General features: G+C 27.8%; 2 protein-coding genes across 13 annotated transcripts in view; both read right to left on the reverse strand.

The window, feature by feature from the left end:
- Window positions 1–183: 183 nt before the first annotated feature.
- On the reverse strand, window positions 184–11,122 carry LOC145193092 (ribosome quality control complex subunit TCF25-like). 7 transcript variants are annotated; one of them, XM_090072590.1, is made up of 21 exons: window positions 10,920–11,122; window positions 10,707–10,754; window positions 10,392–10,491; window positions 10,135–10,213; window positions 9,921–9,975; window positions 9,711–9,776; window positions 9,508–9,543; window positions 9,385–9,428; window positions 8,942–8,975; window positions 8,355–8,454; window positions 3,144–3,243; window positions 2,670–2,763; window positions 2,543–2,592; window positions 2,392–2,434; window positions 2,050–2,248; window positions 1,559–1,836; window positions 1,418–1,476; window positions 1,189–1,220; window positions 986–1,065; window positions 612–824; window positions 184–515 (listed from the first exon to the last, which is right to left on the reverse strand). In XM_090072590.1, exons 6-21 carry the CDS (start codon window positions 9,752–9,754, stop codon window positions 446–448), a joined length of 1,476 nt encoding a protein of 491 aa, XP_089928716.1. In that variant the 5' UTR covers window positions 9,755–9,776; window positions 9,921–9,975; window positions 10,135–10,213; window positions 10,392–10,491; window positions 10,707–10,754; window positions 10,920–11,122; the 3' UTR covers window positions 184–445. The 7 variants fall into 7 exon arrangements, with proteins under 7 accessions (XP_089928716.1, XP_089928715.1, XP_089928713.1 ...); XM_090072589.1 differs by having other exon boundaries at window positions 10,135–10,209; window positions 10,920–11,117; XM_090072587.1 differs by having other exon boundaries at window positions 10,396–10,488; window positions 10,920–11,108.
- A 170-nt stretch (window positions 11,123–11,292) lies between these two features.
- Window positions 11,293–18,954, reverse strand: part of LOC149878609 (geranylgeranyl transferase type-2 subunit alpha-like) — a 12,390-nt gene continuing 4,728 nt past the window's right edge. For 4 of the 6 annotated variants that reach the window (XM_090072594.1, XM_090072598.1, XM_090072595.1 and 1 more), the window contains 12 exons: window positions 18,239–18,423; window positions 17,484–17,690; window positions 17,307–17,390; window positions 17,040–17,125; window positions 16,696–16,806; window positions 16,423–16,510; window positions 15,369–15,435; window positions 14,152–14,240; window positions 13,864–13,992; window positions 11,881–11,930; window positions 11,735–11,767; window positions 11,293–11,589 (listed from right to left, as the gene is read on the reverse strand). In XM_090072594.1, coding sequence (XP_089928720.1) covers window positions 11,446–11,589; window positions 11,735–11,767; window positions 11,881–11,930; window positions 13,864–13,992; window positions 14,152–14,240; window positions 15,369–15,435; window positions 16,423–16,510; window positions 16,696–16,806; window positions 17,040–17,125; window positions 17,307–17,390; window positions 17,484–17,690; window positions 18,239–18,423 — 1,273 coding nt within the window. In that variant the 3' untranslated portion in view covers window positions 11,293–11,445. Of the gene's footprint in view, window positions 11,590–11,734; window positions 11,768–11,880; window positions 11,931–13,863; window positions 13,993–14,151; window positions 14,241–15,368; window positions 15,436–16,422; window positions 16,511–16,695; window positions 16,807–17,026; window positions 17,126–17,306; window positions 17,391–17,483; window positions 17,691–18,238; window positions 18,424–18,954 lie in introns of all 6 variants that reach the window. The other 2 variants (XM_090072600.1, XM_090072599.1) reach the window with 1 other exon arrangement.

The following is an 18,954-nucleotide window of genomic DNA, read 5'->3' on the forward strand; positions in this document are numbered from 1 at the left end:
AAATGCAAAATTTTCCAAAACTTGAGTTAAACCCAAAGACTCTACTATTTAAGTAAACTCGGCTAGGATCTTATGTTATTTGCACTTCCAATGTAAAAGGTTTGTTGCTTGAATGCATAAGGGCGATTCTTCATACCATTTTTAACATATAACTATCTAGTTAGAATTTATAAGAATCAAGGATTAAAAATTATTAATCGATCTATCTTACTGAAGAATACACGTAAATGTTAATCTACTACTTAAAGAGCCAATGAAAGTTTTGATAGAAACCTTCCTTTAAATATTTAATTCAATATATTTAATTACTCCACCACCGTGAAGGAGAGAATTTGTGTTAAAATCCGCAACATCGATTAAGTAAAACTACGGTTGAGCTTCCAGAGTTACTTTTATGGGCTTGTTTAAAACACAGTATTAATGGAGATCAGGAAATTTATCTAATTCACCAAGCATCTTCTTCGTTATCGTCATCTGGAGGTGGAGGCGCTTGAGGTGGATTTTCCAAGTCAGTTCTAAACATAAAATTATAACCAAATTATTTTCTTGTTTAGAAGCAATTTTTAGTTTGTTAGGAATTTCATATATTTTAAATCATGTGGTAGTAATACCTAAACGTCATGGTTGCCATAAGTTCTCTCATTGCATCCATAAGCCTTTGAGCACCATTCGTGAGTGCCGTAGCATTAGCTCGGTGCTCATTGTCATCATGATGAAGTCTTTCGGCTTGGTCAGGTTGACCTTGCTGCGTATGATTATACGAAGGAAAGAGCGATTCAAAGAACATAGAAAATAAGTTTCCACCACGTTCTTCATTATTGAGTCTACGTAAAAACAAAAATCAGAAATTGCTTTCTGTATTTCGCTCGAAAACTTCATGAATAAATCTAGCAATAGTTTGATAGATTGAGTATAATACGATAGTGTTCAAATTCTCTCAAACTAGTTTAAAAATTTGATTTAAAATGTTACAAAATTTAAAAACCTTTGAGGTCTTTCATAGCCAATAACAGAGTTTGATGGAGGCAGAGGATCATGTGCTAACACTGATTGGTTTCGAAACTCCTAAAAAAAAAAAGTGAAAAATTCATTTGAAACGCTGAAAACAAATTTAATTGAAATTAGAACTTAAGACAAATTAATCAAGAATTTTTATTTTGAAAACCATTAAAAACAAGTATCTCTTACGACTGGTAAAGCACGCACAGCTTCTTTTACACCTAAACATAAGTTTCTTAATTTGATGTTACCCATTTAGTAAATTTAATCTTATTGAAGTTTCTTAAGAATGGCTTGCAGCGTTATAAACTGTTTATAACGCCTTGATTAACAGGTTTTCAAACAAAACTGACTTGGAAAAGTTAAACGAATGTGAAATTCTAGAAATTATTTTCTTTCTTTTCAAGATGGAAGTTACCTGATATAAGAATATGGCGAACAACATTCTGTGGTGATTTTTTGTACAGAAATAACCTCCTAAGTACAATATACAAATAGTAAAAATGTTAAAAAAAAACAGCGCATAGATCTAAATCTCAACAAGTTTCTATAAACTTACTTCTTCTCCGCCTCGGCTATTGCTACCTTGTAGGCAGCAATATTGTCAATCACGCTTTTGCAAGTTTCTGTCAACCAGTTTAAAACTTCAGGAACTTTCCACACAAAATACGATCTTCCCACATATAAACTGATTAGTTGATTGAGAGAAGACGATTGTTGAGCGTATGACGAAGGATCAAAGAAGGGATGAGATGCAATTGCTTTATCAAGAGTAACTCCGCAGACATTCACAAGTTCAACAAGCAAAGAAGGGAACGCCAGAAGAGCTTTCTCTAACTATATTAACAAAAAGAATTTCTTAAATCTTATTTTAATGAATATTAATACTCATACTTAAGAGAAAACAAATTGAACATGAACAAATTTAGCAAACAAAAATTGCAAAAAATTAGCCTAGCAAACAAAAATTAGCCTTGAACTAGTTTTTCAAATTTGATGTGAACAAAAAAAAGCTAACTAGACACCTGAAATTTATATTTTTTACCATACATGTTTCTTAGCTTCCACTGTATCAGCCACGTAATACTTGCATAAAGCGTAGGAGAAAATGCAATTAGGCAAAGAAGAAACATTCCTTGTTACTTCAAAGTCGTCATATAACTGTATAAAGAAATCATATTGCTGTGATTTAATGGCGTAAAAATCGATGAGAAGAAGCACACACAACGGGTCATCTACAGGATCAAGCCTATATTTAAGTAAAAATCTTAAAAATCACTGATAAAAAAACTAATCGCAATAACAAAAAAAAGATGCACAGTACATCAGTGTCAAATAAAAAACTTGTATTATATATAAAACTTGTGAAGTCTTATAGAAAAAAAAGTATACCCGAGCAATACTCGACAAACTTCTAGAGCAGTTCGATAACAAGCTATGAACAAACAAGTTGCGATCATTCACACAAATACGTAACTGAATAACTGTATACAATACAGAGGTTTTACAAAGTATATAAAAAAGTCTAAACGTAAAAGCATACCTTTACTAGCAAGAAAATTAATGTGTCGAAATAATGCCAAGAAAAAGGGTCTAAATAAAGATTCGAACCAAATTATTTAACAAAATGATCTTAAAGAATAATGATAATAAAAAAAAAATGAATTTGCCTATTTTCGGCTTGTCTGTATTCCAAGCGACAGTTTCCTTGCGCAAAGTTAAACATAGGATGAAAGTTACTTTCAAACACAAATAATGCACGTTCTGTTGATAAAAAAAAAAAAAAAAATTTAGAAAACATATTTACTATTTACATATTACTAAATATTATTTATTATCGAGTTACTAATTATTACTTATATAAGTATTTAATATTAATTATTACTTATATATAAATTATTTACATGCTAATTATATTTTACTGATTATTTTTAACGATTATTTAAAATATATATGTAAATGAAAAAAAAAAAATTTTTAAATACAAGAAAGAAATAATAAATAAACTCATTATTCTGACTGATTTTTTATAACATTTATATTATAGTGTTATATTATAACATTAAATTATTATAGTTATTATAACATTAAACTATCATAAAAATCAAATTTAAAAAATAGCATTAACATTTTGATACAATTACCAATAAACTCAGCAGCCATCTGATAATCTTCATTTATGAGACATATTTCACTCAATTGTAAAAGAGAGTCAATGTGATATGGATAAGCATTTAAGAGCGCCTAATACAAAAAAAAAAAAAAGCGATAGAAAGAGTATCAACATAAAATCTACAAAAATAGGATGTCTGATTGGTTTCTTAACACTTTCGCTGCCAACTACGAGTATACTCGTAGTAAGTTGGCGTCATTTATTTGCCAAATACGAGTATACTCGTAGTAAGTTGGCGTCATTTATTTGCCAACTACGAGAATACTCGTAGTAAGCTGGCGTCACGAGCTTGCCAACTACGAGTAAACTCGTAGTTATACTAACTTATTTCAAATAACATTTGTGCATGACTGGCTTTGTCTGTTCTTTTTTTTTTTTTTTTTCTTAGCTTCACATTTGATTTCAGAAAATATTACATTCAAGTTTTTATTTTAAAAATCCAGGGAACCTAACAAAAAATGCGGATAAAGATAGAAATAGCTTAAAACAGATAAAAATAAAACATTGATATTGATTTAATTTTATTTCATGAAAATTCAAGTGTAAACCTATTCTGTTGAATGATACATTCTGAAACATTCGTCAATACATAACGGAGGTCTATTTTCACAAACAGCACATTCATATCGTGTTTCTTTACGTTTTATTCTAGAGCAGACTCGACATGGTTTGGTTGGGAATTTTTTCTTTTCATTCGGTGGTATTGAAGACAAGTAGTGGAAGCTATTATTGGTGATTCGAGGCACAATTTCATTCAAACGTTCACCCAATAAGTCCGTAACAACTAATTCTCTAAACTTAAGCAAGGAAACTGTGTGATCTACCCCATATTTGCTGTTTAGACAGTAAGCATTAAACAAAAAAGTATCAAAGAGATGAAGTGCTATTTTTTTATACCATCTGATTGTCTTTCTTAGGCAATCATAATATGATACCATTTGTTCCGCCCTATCTACTCCTGACATATATTGATTATAATCTTTGATAATGTTGGGTTTCATTTTCTTCTCTCCTCTCCTGTTTGTCACTTCAATCATTTGCAACGAATGCAAGTTGCTAATCAATAGCACGTCTCTTTTGTCGTTCCATTTAGCAACCACTACACCGTCTCTGCTTCTGCTTATAACGTCTCCCTGTTTCAGTTTTGCTTTTGTACACTCTTTTGGATTTGACTTTCGATCAGTTCTTAAAGTACCACAAATATGTGTTTTTTGATTTATCATGTGCTTTGTTAATTCAAAGGAATTGTAAAAGCTATTGGTGTACAGGTGATAACCTTTTCCCAGAAATTTTTCCATTAAATCTAAAACAATAGCTCCCAATAAATGTTTATCGAGAGTTGTCTCGCCAGAGTAGATTTTTACTTTTAGTACAATACCATCTGATTCGCAAAGCTCATAGAAATTGATACCATACTTATGTCTTTTATTTTTCACATACTGCCTGAATACAAGACGTCCCTTCCAAAGCATCATTGACTCATCGATTGATATATTTTTATTAGGACAGTAGATGTTATCTATTGCATTATTTAAGTGATCGAGAAGTCCAATAATTTTACACAAGCGTCCACTACCCGAATCTTCATTGTTAATAAAATGCCAAAACCATAATATTAGTTGGAATTTATTTCGTGACATTATTCTAGAAAATAAGGGAAATCTATAGAGACTGTTCTTAGACCAATAGTGTTCTAAAGATGGCATTTTGACACACCCCATATGAAGAAGAACTCCAAGGAACTGCCGCATATCTTCTAAATTTATTGGTTTCCAATCTTTAAAACGTGAGCTTCTTCTGAGGGGACGCTGCTTATTTATTTCTTGCGTTGCGTAGCGATTAGTTTCAACTACCATAGTATTTATAAGCTCTTCTGTAACAAATAGTCTAAAGAAATCTAATGGTTTCTTGCTCTCCATGTTTATCTTCAAACCAGGATCCGCAGAAAATTGAATTTGTTTTACAAAATTCGGCTCATCTTTCCATTGGTTTGAATTTCTAGATGGACCACCCGTTGTTCTAGCTCTTTTCGGCGGCATTAAAAAATCCTCTGCAGTGGCTGCTAGATGAACGTCTGTGTACTGATTGTCATCACTTTCTTCAGCGCTATTATCTTCAGAACCTGATTCTGATGCAGTCAAGCTTGAAGACGTAGTAGTATAAGCGAAAAATGAATCCGAATCTTCAATATCATCATCTTCACTATCCTCACAGTCTTCCTTAATCATATGTGCTGATCCAACAGTGGAATATCTGTGTTGAGCTAATAGGAGATAGATAAATTTATAAATTATCAATTTATAAAAAATTATCATCTATAAAACACATTAATTAGTATACTGTGTAAAAAATTCGAAGTGCACACTAAAATGTTTTTTAATGTATTAAAAAACATCTTATTGTGTACTTCAAATTTTTTTTCACATTTTCAATAACATACAGTATAATGTAGTTATCAAATATATTTTAGCTTCTAGTCTAAAAAACACAACAATTTAGAATTAAGAAAACAAAATATAAATTACCTTTTTTACTCATGATAACTGCCAATGTGCATGTGGATGTGCAAAAAAATTGAAACACTATTTTTAATAATAATGCATCAAATAAGCTACATTACTACACCTTTTCAAGATGTAAGTGAGAACTTGAAAGTTGTAATTAAGAAACGTAAGATGTAATTGAGAAATACAAAATGTAATTTAAAAGTCGCAATATGTAATTTAGAACATGGAAGATGTAATTAAGAAACGAAAGATGTAATTGAGAAGATGAAAGTTGTAATTGAGAAAAGCTTATAATATATGTTTCAAATTACATATTGCGATTACTTATTTACATGTTGGGTTTCTCAGTTACATTTTAAAATTTCTTAATTACATGTTGTGTTTCTTAATTACATTTTGCGACTTCTAAATTACCTGTTGTATTTCTCAATTACATCTTACGTTTCTTAATTACAACTTTCAAGCTCTCAACTACATCTTGAAAAGATGTAGTCACCGCAATGAGTTATACTCATTACAGTGTTACGAGTACTTCGGCACTGGAGAAAAAAATTCCTTCGCCATTGCCAAACTACGAGTATACTCGTAGTGTATTTTTTTTTGTCAGTTATATTCAGAATAAAAAATAGTATAGAATTATTTCAGATTAAAAATATTTTTTTTATTGAAATGTTGATATCTGGCCTTGGCAATGAGAATGAAACCACGCAAAACAGCCTCGGCAAAAATTAATCATTGCAGACATTATGGCTCGGCAAAGAAATAACGCGTAGTTAAAAAAAGCTCGGCAGCGAAGGTGTTAACAACACGCTCTGTCTTGTTATATTTAACAATTTAAAATAATAGACGAGTTTTTTCAAAGTAATTAACTGAATCTCTATTAAGAGAATCATTTCAATAATGATTCAAATGCTTTCTTCCCTTTTACGTTTACATCTTGATTATGTTTATTATATACTTATAATATCTTTATTACATCTTAACATCTTTATTATACCTTCATATCTTTATTTACATTTATCTTTAGTAGTTTATTTCTAAATTGAAATTTGAAAATTGAAGTACTTTATAGCTTTTTTTATTTATGATGGCTTGCTTAGTTAAAATGCGGCTAATTGTTGATAGTTTCAGAGTTAAGAGAATGTTAATTCTATTGCAAAAGAAATAAAACAGACTCTTTTAGGATAGCTTTTAGGACAGCTGTTTATGAATTATTAGAGAAACTCACACAGTATTTGTTGTAATGGAAGTAAAAACTATTTCATGACAGCAATTTTTAATTTAACAGAGATCTTCAAAGATTTTACAAAAAATTCAGAGGCATTAGTCTACTTTATACATTTTTTTGAAACCTTTTGTTTGATCTCTTTAGTACCTGAGAATTTAATGATTTTGTCATTAAAGAGAATATCAACATCATTAGCGTTTACTTAGCATGCAAGTTAGTTAAAAATCTGTTGGAGTCAAATTTCATCTAACAAACCTTTAGCTGACAGATGAGTAGAGGAATGTTTTTATATCAGAACTTTTGAAATAAACTTTAGAGCACTAATACAACCTTATGCATGTAAGTCCACTTCTAGATAGCGTTTCTAAGTACTCATTACTAAAAACAACATAATTATTTCAGCAGATATGAAGACCTTTTAATAGTTTTAATAGTTTACATTGCATAATAGAAATAACAATAGAAACAACAATTCCTATGCTATCTTCAAAAAGTTTGCACCCTGAAACTTCAGTGGATAGTTTATCTATGCTTTTCTGCCCAACATGAAGTTTTTAATTTTGCTGTTACTGACTTCTTTTTTCACACATTTCAAAACCGTATTGCATTAAATACTGCTTTTTCATTAATTAGCTCAGAAGACTACTTTCATTAAAACCAGGCAAACAAAACAACACCCATGTTGGTAGAAGTTCCCTAGAACTGAAAAATTATCCAGGCTTAAAATGTTTGAACTAGAAAAAGCTTCTATTTTAATTTTTTTTTTATTATTATATTTAATAAACTTACCATCATATTTTCTTTTTACAAAATAAACTAATCATCATCATCACCACCACCACCACCACCACCACCACCACCACCACCACCACCACCACCACCACCACCACCACCACCACCACCACCACCATCATCATCATCATCATCATCATCAAGTAAATAAGTTACTGTTAATATAACTACTTTATACATAAATACAACCAAGAATATGTATACATAAAATATGAATGGGTCATACACCTAGAAAAATAACAAATCTTTATTTCATGCTACTTTACAAATTAAAATGAACTTGGCATGTAGCAAATAACAAACTCAGCCCAGCGTTTATATAAATATAACCATAAAGTATCCTTCAACCCATTTAGTCATTATGTAATTAATTTACTTATCCGATTAACTTTAGTATATATATTTACTTAATCAATACATATATTTAATTCAGTAAATATATTTAACCATATATAATTACTTTATCGACTGCCTACTAAATCAATTTTACTTTGAAAAAACTGGCCTTTTTTTTTTCCCTAATAAATACAACAAATTAAGCTGAGTTATTAAGTAACCCATGACTTGAAAAAGACTTAAGGCAATCAAAAAAAATCTCTTACATAAGCTATTTAAATATATTTGCATAGTAAAACTAGATAATTAAAAAACAAACCACTATGTTGTTGTGATCTAAGGAATGTACAGCATCCAAAAACATAAACTGAATGGCTTGATAATTCTCCAGGTGTTCAAATGAGAATACTAAATTATTTCTAAAGATTATTTTAAAAAGTTAAGGCTTTCAATTTACTTTTTCTCTTTTATTCAAATCTTCTTAAATTTCTTTTTGACAATAAACATTATTCTTACACATATTCATAATCATAAATTAGTCATACAATGCAAGCATTTAGCTTGTTAGTTACTCTGCGCTCAGTAGATTAAATTATTTCTGAGAGAGGGCTGTACTTTAGCTAAATAACATTTAGTGGTTGTTTGTAATTAAATAAGGGCACTATAAAAAGTTACTAAAAGTATTTAGATTTGATTGATTCTTCAGGACTTTCCACAGATTCATCCTGCCCTTTATAGTTAAAAAATTTCTTCTTGGTCAACAAAAATACTTCATAATGTTTTAAGAGGCTTCACAGCACAGAGCTGTGATACAGCCCTGTTTAGCAGCACACTTTTACAATTTTGAAATAGCATTAACAAACAACAATAATAAAAAACATCAGAAGTTGTAAAATTAAGACTTACTTATTCTCTTGTTGAACAAGTTTCATTCTAATTCCTAAAAATAAAAACACTAAGCAGTAAGAAAATGGAGTTTTAGAAATGAAACATGGCATTTTTTAATGATCTTCACATGCTGAATTCAAATAACAATCAAATGTAACAGAGAAAGAAACTTATCATCATTAGAGATATTACAGAGCTGCTTTATTTTTGTCAATTAAATAAAAATCAGATTCTACAATGCAAGGCCAGTCTCTTTTGATACAGAACCATATTTTTGCACAGTATTTCATTCTCATAGGAAGCTACAATCCTTAATAAGTCCAATTTATTAACCAAGTAAGATGGCAGCTACTTTTAGGTCACCACAGTTGACCATTGATTTAATAGCTCAACTTTTTATACTTTTTTAGGAATTAACTTTAAATGCACTAACTATATATTAGAAAATATTTTTATCTTACCAATATTTGAAAATCTTTTCCAATTTTCACGAGGTGTAATCAAACTATAGAAAAAATTTAAATCGAATCCATTATTGTGTACTAAATTTCTGCCTATGAACATTTATTAAATTTATTACTTACTTAGTTCGGTGAGCTTTATGAGCATGTGGGTTGACTCTAAATTAGTGAAGGAAACACAACAAAAAGTATAAGAAACCAACAACAAATAAAAGTAAAATTTAAACACTAAAGAATCAATTTTCTTTAAAACATTTTTGTGAAGATCAGAAGAGATACTCTTTAAGATTTTCTTTAAAAAAGTGCTATGATGTAATTTGAAATACCTTTTTTCCCTGTTAACAACATTTGCTCCAAACTTTTTTTTCATTTCATTTTCTGGATTTAGATTTCTTGAAACCATTAAAAAAGAATAAAAAGAAAATGCAAGATTTAAGACTTTCAAATATTTAATTTAGTAAAAAATGTAAAAAGGATCATTCATTAAACCAGTGAGAGATATCTTAAAAGTAATAACACAAAATTATAATGTAAACCTGTAGTCAATTGAAAAGATAGATTTGTTTGAAAGAACTGTTCCAACATCAGGAACTATAAAAAAGAAATTGTTTGAAAATTATTTAATAATAATATTTAACTTTAAAAAAAAAGAAAAAAATCTTAAAAACTTTTTAAACTTTACAACTTTTTTCATAAATAATCGTAATGAGAAAAACTAATATATAAGTTCAATAAAAAAAAAAAGAAAACCTGATTGTCTATTGATGTTACCATCTCCATAGATTTCAATTACTTCACGTATTGCTGCATCAACATCGTCAACTCCTGCCTTGGTAATCAAAATTTTAGACAAAAAAAATCTATTTTAAAAGTATAAGAAAAAAATGAAAAATATGCTTACTTAATGGTTACTAAATATAAATTAGATATAACTACATATACTCAAATGGTTATTAAATAACAGTTAGAAGTTAATACATGTAATAAACATAAAAAAGTAACATTACCTACTTTAGTTTCAACCACTTTTTTTGCAGTTTTTTTTTTCTTTTTCTTTTTTCTTGATGCAGCTTCTGATGTAGCTTTTGTAATTTCTGAATCTTCCTACTCAAAGAATAAATACAAATTGTGATTGAAGTGATTGAACAAAAGTTGATAATCATTTCTTGCTAATTATTGCCTTAGGAACATTAAACTTGTGAAAACATAATTGAGTATACCATTTTTCTGAATTTCAAGTTAAGCCAAAATAATTACAAAATTAATAGTTAAAAAATTGATAATTACAAATTAAAATTAAACAACTTGTTAAATATACTTACCTGCTCATTAACATGATCATTATCAATGTTAGTATCTTCAACAAGCAACTAAAATGTCAAAGAATGATGCAATAATACACTTTTATAAAATAGCACAGAAACAGCCCTTTTACATATTTTATATAGAAAAAAAAAAAAAAGAAAATTTTAAACTAAAACAAAAAGCTTAAAAGTAACAAACTTTTTATAAAACTTCATAAAATATAAAAATACCAAGTCAAATAGATTTTTTTGGACTTTGGGCTGGACCAATGAGTTATTAATATCGTCTTCAACTTCTAGATTAGAAAAATCATCCTTTTGTCTTCTTCGCATTTGTCGAGAAGACATCTTTTGCTTAGATTATTATTTTTTAACTGAATTTCTTATTTATTTATTATCTGAAATTATTATTATCTGAAAATCTATAATTATCTGAAAAAGGATATAAAAGAAAAAAAAAAAGAATTAAAAAGATTATGTATAAAAGATACTATTATAAAACTTAAATTTTAAAATTTAAATTATAAATAGCTGTTTATTAAATCATATGCCATTATGTCATCTAAACACTTACTTTATAACACATTATAAATAACACAATAAATTTAGATTGTCATATGATATAAAAATTTATCTCAAAACATAGTCTTTGCAGTAAACCATGATCATAAGACTTCTATTAAAAACACATGAATATAAAATTAAACTAAAAATAAAAGTGAAATAGAAAAATAGTTAACAATAAAAATAACTAAAACTAAATTTCATCTAGAATAAGTTCAACGTTGGAAAGAATAGTTCTCTTCAATCGTTTGGCTACATTTATTACATGGTTGTTTCCTCGTAAATCCAACTTCTTAAAACTTGAAAAATATTGTGCATAAGGAAGACAAGTCAAATTCTAAAGAATTAAAAACCATTTTTTATAAGTTTTAGTATTAAAATAAAATTTTTTACTTAAACTAAGTAAAAAAATTTACATTTAATACTAAATAACTTTTCTTCATTCATAAATAAAAAAATAAAAAAATAGTTATAATCTTTACCCTCCCACTTAAGTCTGCACTGTCTATATCCATCTAAAATAAAAATAAATAGGTCAATTTTTATTTCAATATTTATACAGAATGTAAAAAAAAATCTAATTTACTTTCAATAAAGTCACATTTTTAGGCTGAAAAATAAACCTTACCTTATTTTTAATTAACTGCTCCAAAACACGTTCAACTTCATATTTGCTTCCTGTTTTTTTAAAAATAAAACTCATTATTGACTGTGAAAAATGAGTAGCTCTTAAACTTAAAATTTTTGAAAGAGAACCATACCACCAGTTAAACTAAGTTAACCCTTAACCGTCTGTACTTTAAGTTCTGGATAAAATTTATGTGTTATTGCCTACATAGTGATTTGTTAAAAAAAAACTTTATTTTGTTTTTGTGTTCAATACAGAGATCATAATATTTTTCATTCTAACTCTTGTATAATTTTAGATAAAATCAAGTTAAAGTCTTCATGGTACTTAGAAAGTACTATTTGACATGTTGGGAGCTTTTTTTATGCATAAAAACTCTTGGTGATACAATTTAAACATTTAAGATAATTTAAGTAAAAAGAAAAATTATACAATCAACTACAATTAAAAAACATAGGTAGAGCTTTTTTTAAAAAAAAATCATAATAAATTTACTTAGGTTTGACCCAATTGTACTCAATAAAACAATTATTTTATCGTTGCAACATAAGAAACACTTACACAAAGAACATTGAAAATATGGTTTTGATTGTATGCCATTTATGCTCCACAGTTCACACCTTCCTATTTTTTTTTGTACAAACAGGCCAGTATATACTGCTAAATTCCTAAAACTGATATCCTTACTAACAGACCTTTTCCCTCTCTTCTTTAAAGGATGAGTTGGATATGTGCCTTTTCTTTTTGTAAGAGTTGTGGAAACATTGATTTTCTGATGAGAAATCAACCCTTGTGCAACTTTCCTCTTGAACTAAAGGAGCGTTATCTTATCCTTACATGGAAGCTCAGAATAAATAATATAAGAATTTACAAATGTAATTTCAATTAGTTCCCAAAAGAGTCTATGCCACTACATTTTGGATCTTCTGTCCAGCCCATAAGATGCTCTAATGTGATCAGCTAAGTCAACACCTCCCATATATTTATTGTAGTCACATGTACTTTAAGGAGACTTTTTATCCTCTTTGTTGCCTAGTTTATTTTTTCACAGCATTTCAGTTTCTTCACTTCCATAGTAGTTTGATTCAAATTGTACTATTTTGATTTCTTTCCACTTGAAAATAGAATACCTAACTGTGTTATACAGTAATCAAATTTTGTCCTCTTCAGTGATTTGTCATCTGCTAGAGTTGGTAATTGCTTTCTTCTACTTCTTACTGTACCACAAGTCTTCTCTAATTTTAGTTTTTCAAGCAACCTCATCAAAGTAAACAACTATCAAAAAATAATATCTTATTTACATTTCACTCACTTTTACTTAATGAAAAAACAACTCTTTCTCCTTAACCAAACTCAGAAAACTCCTTCTCAACTTCCTCATCTTTTCCTTGATAAAAAATAAATTTTTAAATGTAACCATTTTGATCCACCATACACCATGACTTATATCCTCTCTTGATCAGTTTCATTGGGTTGTAGTCTTTTATCTAACTTCTTTAAATTTTATGATTGATTCATCAATACTGAGCTCTCTTGTACCATGAAATGCTTTGGTAAACATTTTATTCAAGTAGTTAAGGAAAGGCAAAATTTAAAAATTTTATTTTCATTATTTTTTGGAATCATGGTATTGTCAAAAATGTATAGATTTGACAATATTTGATCAAATCTTTTTACATCAAATACTGTTTAATACTGGTTTAAAATAAGATAAATCATTTTTAAATACTTTGGTCAACTAAGAATTAATTAACTCCAAAATGTTTTTTAAACACAGCATTATAGACACTACAATCATGTAATGTAAACAATAAAAATGTAGAAATTAGTGTAAAAATAAATTGCATTATTGTCAAAAACATTTTCTTTTTTACTTTTACTTTAAAATTGTTTTTTCTATTTTTGAATAAATTTAAAATGTAAATGAATAATGTCTCATGAAAATCCCTTAAGACTTATAAGAAGTAAAGAAAAAAGACATACTTAGATCATCATAGTATCCTTTTCTGATAGAATCACTTCTGATAAGTTTATCTAGCAAAGTTGACATTTCATTTTGATATTTATTCAAGTCTAGAGCATGCATCAAAAATAACAGTGTCAGCATTGTCCCTGCAACAATAAAAAAAATTATCATCAAAAAAGATAAGAGAAGAATCTAAAAATTGATTAAAATGCAACTTCATACATAACTTTCCATACACAAAAAATTTTGACAAAATGAAAAATGAGAAATTGATAAAAATTAAACATGAAAAATTAAAAACATGCATTTGTTATCAGGCTCTTCCTCATATAACATGTGACACGATTCTAGCTCATTTTGGAGAATATCAACTTCAACAGCAGTATGAGTATACCTGAAAAAACATAACATCAAATTAAAGGCTACACAACTTGAAGAGAAATTGAAACAGAGTTGTTGAAAATACAAAGATAAAATACAAAGATAAAATTCAAAGAAAAAAGCATTAACAAATAAGCAAAAGTACAAAGTAAAAATATTAAATTTATTTTGATTGGTATTTTTAAAATATTGGTCAGAACCAGAAACTTCCTTAATCTCAGTACAATACCTTTATCGTTGAGCCAAATTTGTTAAAGTTCAGTATAAAAAAAATGCATAATGAATAGTTTGTTGAGAGGATATTTTATAGGTTTTGTGACTCATAATTTGTGACACACTTTTAAAGGTTTTGTGACTCATAATTTCACAAGACTCGCACAAAAAAAAAAAAAAACAACTTCATATATTACAAAAGTAAGATAACTTGACCATATAAACAGCAAGCACTTCTCCAAACGTTTTCGCTCACTATTTTGTTTGTTAATGCACACACAAAAAAAAAACTATTTTGTATTTAGTTGGCAAAAGCCATCGTTTAACAGTCTTTAACAGTCTGTAACAATTTTAATGAACAGAAACTATCTTTAACATCTAAAATATCTTTAACAGTCTTAAACATCTAAAATATCTTTAACATCTAAAACATCTTTAACATCTAAAATATCTTTAAAAGTCTGTAACAATTCTAATGAACAGAAACTTAAATAGAACTGAAACTTTGTTTCTTAAAAGAAAAGAAAGCAATATCAGAAGCTTAGTAATATCAACTCAAGATTATAACAAAAAAATTGGTTGTAACAAAAATACAATTGTAACAAGCTGTAGTGATTGTAATTACAATTGTGATTGTAACTAAAACAGTGTTTGTAACTACAATAGTGATTGTCATTACAATTGTAATTTTACAATCACAATAATGATTTTAACAACAAAAGTGATTGCAACAACAATAGTGGTTTTAACAACAGTGATTATAAAACCATAGTAATTCTAACAAAAGATTCTAACTGTAATAGTGGCTATAATATCCACAAGGAAAGCAAACTCATGATTCCAATGAGTTAACTCATGATTTTAAACTCCTATTGAGTTTTGAAAAAATCAAAAAAAAAACTAACTTGATTTGTTAAAATTAATTTACCTTGGTAAAAGATTCCTATTATCTTTTATTAAACAATCATTGATCCAGCATATAGAACTTTCTTTTCCTGAAAATTGTTTCAAATCTGTTACAATCCTTTATAAAAAATACTAGCCTTACTTTCTTATTATTATTTTTTTTTTTATAGCAGTAGAAAAACACACAACATAGTATTACAGACAAATACATAAAAAAATCCATAGGAATACACACAAAACCAAAACAGTATCATAAAAGATAAGTAATAGTAAAAGCAGCAAAAAATCGGCCATTATTAAATTTTGAAGATTTTTTTTATGTAAATTATATTCAAAGTTCAAAAACCTTCAAAACCAAGAACATTTGTAGAAAAAAATTTATCCAAATCTTATTTAGTTTTTTGACAAATAATTTGATTAACATTTACTGCATTAACAATGTGAGTGGATTAAATTTTTTAACCAAGATTTAAATTTACCATAAAGTTCCAATAAGAATCCATTTTAGAAACATTACAGAAAACATAGGATAACAAGCTTGATTACCCAGCACTTTATGCCAGGTTTTCCAGCCAAAATGGGAAAGATCTCTCTTTTTGTTTTGAAGATATGCAAGTTTTTCGTTTAAATGTTTCTTTTTTGTTATTTAAAAAATTGTGGTCTTACAGGACTGGGCCACTAACTTAGGTATGGTCAGGAAAGAGATGTCCCATTGAATTCAGGGAGTGAAGTTATCACTATGTGCAAAATTTCAGCTCATTTGGCTTCTCGGCTTAAATATGAAAGTAATGTCTGCTTACACACTATATTGCATTTTAGAAATAAATCAGAAATCTTGTAATAAATAGTCTTTTGAGCTTTAGGTGATTAGGGGGAAAAAACCATTCAGTATCAACTTTTAGAGTATAAAAAACAACTATTTAGAGTATAAAAAAACTTCATATTTAAAAAACTACAGCCCACATAAAATTATTGCTCTGAAAGTATATATTTATTATGTAACTTTATAAAGCTAATCAAAAACATTTAAAACAAAAAAACAAAAAAAACAATATTAACCCGGTAATCACACCTACCTTGATTTACCTGCAAACAAACAGGATAATGTTCATCATTAAATTCTACACTAAGTGTCCCTTGTAGGTTGCTATTACCAACAGCTGACTAAAAGCAAGAATAATTTAAAAAGGTTCACAAACTCATTTTAAAATATTAAGACAATTACTTTTATCATGTAAATTAATAAAAAACCATGCATTAGAAAATTAACTTAAAGTTATAGGAAAATCAAATTTTTGACAGTTTACATAACTAAGTTAAAATTTTAACAATAACTGTGAAAAACTTACCCATTGGATTGAATAATTGGGCTCAGAGCTATTTTTATCATAATCAATCCAATTGAGATCATTTAATTGAATATTATTCAATAAAAATCTAGCATTTGTAACATAGGAAACCTAAATAAATTAAAATATAAAATACAAAAACCTTATTTATGAACTAAAAAAAAACTTTTACTGTTTTAGATAAAAATAAACAACTTTTTACCAATTACTCTATTAAAATTTCAAATAATTAAAACTTAACAAAATAATAAATATTAAAATATCATTTAATTGGAGTATATCTAAGATCATACTATTTTAATAGTTAACTCAATAAAAATATCCAAAATACTTTAAATAAGTACATGAACAGGTAAGGAAAATGTGGCCACCAACTTAGAAGAGTCACTCCAGTACACACAAAATGACAGCAAGCATGGTTCCTTTTTCTCTAAAAAAACACATATTTCATTTACCCTTAACTTTAAATACATACTGGTTTAGGTCATTATTAAAGACAATTCATATACGAGGCTAACAATAAATTATATTCATGTATAAGAAAAAATAACAAACTGCAATTCAAATACTCAGAAACATTTAATAAACTTATATAGACTTAAAGTATTTACTTCTTCCAAGCAGCCATCTTTGATAGAACCAGGCACTCTGGTCATTGGGATCAGTGAATACTGCATTTCTCACAAGTTCGAGCTCTAACCATAAAAACAATAAAACAAAATTTTTCTCTCACTCATTCTTTCTGATTGTTTTTTCTTGTAAACTGAAAAAAGTTTAATTATAATAACCTTTATGAAGCATTTCGCCATTAATGCAACTGCCATCTTTTTTCTCATTCTCATTAATATAAACTTTTGCATAAAGACTACTACGATTATGCCATGCAGAATAATTTGAAAAATTCTCAGTTATTTTTTCAGTTGTAAAGTTTATTTCATCATCAAATGGAATTTTTGATTCTTTAACAACAAACCGGCGATAATCCCAACAATGAACTAAAAAATTACAACTAAGAAAATAAGTTTACAGCATTTACTTTGCTCTCAGCATATCAGGCTGCTTTCATTTCAATGTACTAGATTTTTGAATTATCTATACAGTCCAAATCAATCTGCACATCTACATATAGACACTAGAAAATTGCATGATTCCAGCAGCAGACTTGCTGATTGATCTAAATGGCAATTTCAACTTTTCAAATTAAGTATTCATCCAGGTACATGTGTGTTTTGTTGTTTATAATAACTTAGATTAATTCAGATAAGAAGTATTAATACACTAAGTTAATAGTCAAGAGTTGTCTGATATATCATAAAAATTAACAATGACTATTAGGATATTAAAGTAATCCAAAGCAAACTAAATATGGTTCTGAAAGACATGTAATGACTGGTTTAGCAAATCTATCTTTCTTAGTAAAGATGATTCAATAGTTCCTTATTTTTTACAGAAGATAATTTTAACAAGAAGTAACATTTTCTTAATGTCTCTTATTTAGGAGCTTCATTTTAACTTCTGTTAAATAGAATGTTTAAAAACTTACAATTTCTTGAGTCAAACTTTAAAAACAAGTTACAAAGTCGAAGTTCTTCAGACCAATCAGGGTTTTTTATTGTCTTCATGATAAATTGTCTGTGGTTCCAAACTCCATAAGACTTTGGATTGGTATGTAATCCATTTTGAGTAAGAACTAACTCATTTCGAAATAATTGATCATCAATTTCAATACTATAAAAACAGAGATACAGTAGTGTGCAAAAGTTTACAAACAGCTAAAAATTTCAGGTTTTTTTGTCAAAACTTTTTGTCTTTTCACTGAAAATGAAAGAAATTTTTAACAATTGTTCTTCTAAATTGGATACATAGCATAATTTACTGAAAATTTGTAACGGAAGGAAGATATTCAAACTTTATAGAAAACATAATTGTGCAAAAGTTTATAAACAATTCCATGCTCCATTAATAAAATCAAAACTTTAGTAAGAAAAACATTTTAGTATTAAAACTAATTTACTGTAGATAATATTTAACTTAAATTGATTTTAAAAATGATGGGAAAGTCTAAGAAATTGTCACTAGAAAAGAAAAATTTGATAATACGTGCTGTAGAGAAGAATCCTTATAAGCAAATTTCTGAGTTATATGATGTGGCTAAATCAATAATTAGCATACTAGGTAAGAGATTATAGACTGTAAAACACTTGGAAACAAGCATCATCTAGGAAGCCAAAGATAACTACAGAACATCAAGACAGAATT

This window comes from Hydra viridissima, unplaced genomic scaffold (assembly GCF_058129835.1).
Source record: "Hydra viridissima isolate aposymbiotic clone 2 unplaced genomic scaffold, HvirCarnegie_v1 scaffold_15, whole genome shotgun sequence".
Taxonomy (NCBI): Eukaryota; Metazoa; Cnidaria; class Hydrozoa; order Anthoathecata; family Hydridae; genus Hydra; species Hydra viridissima.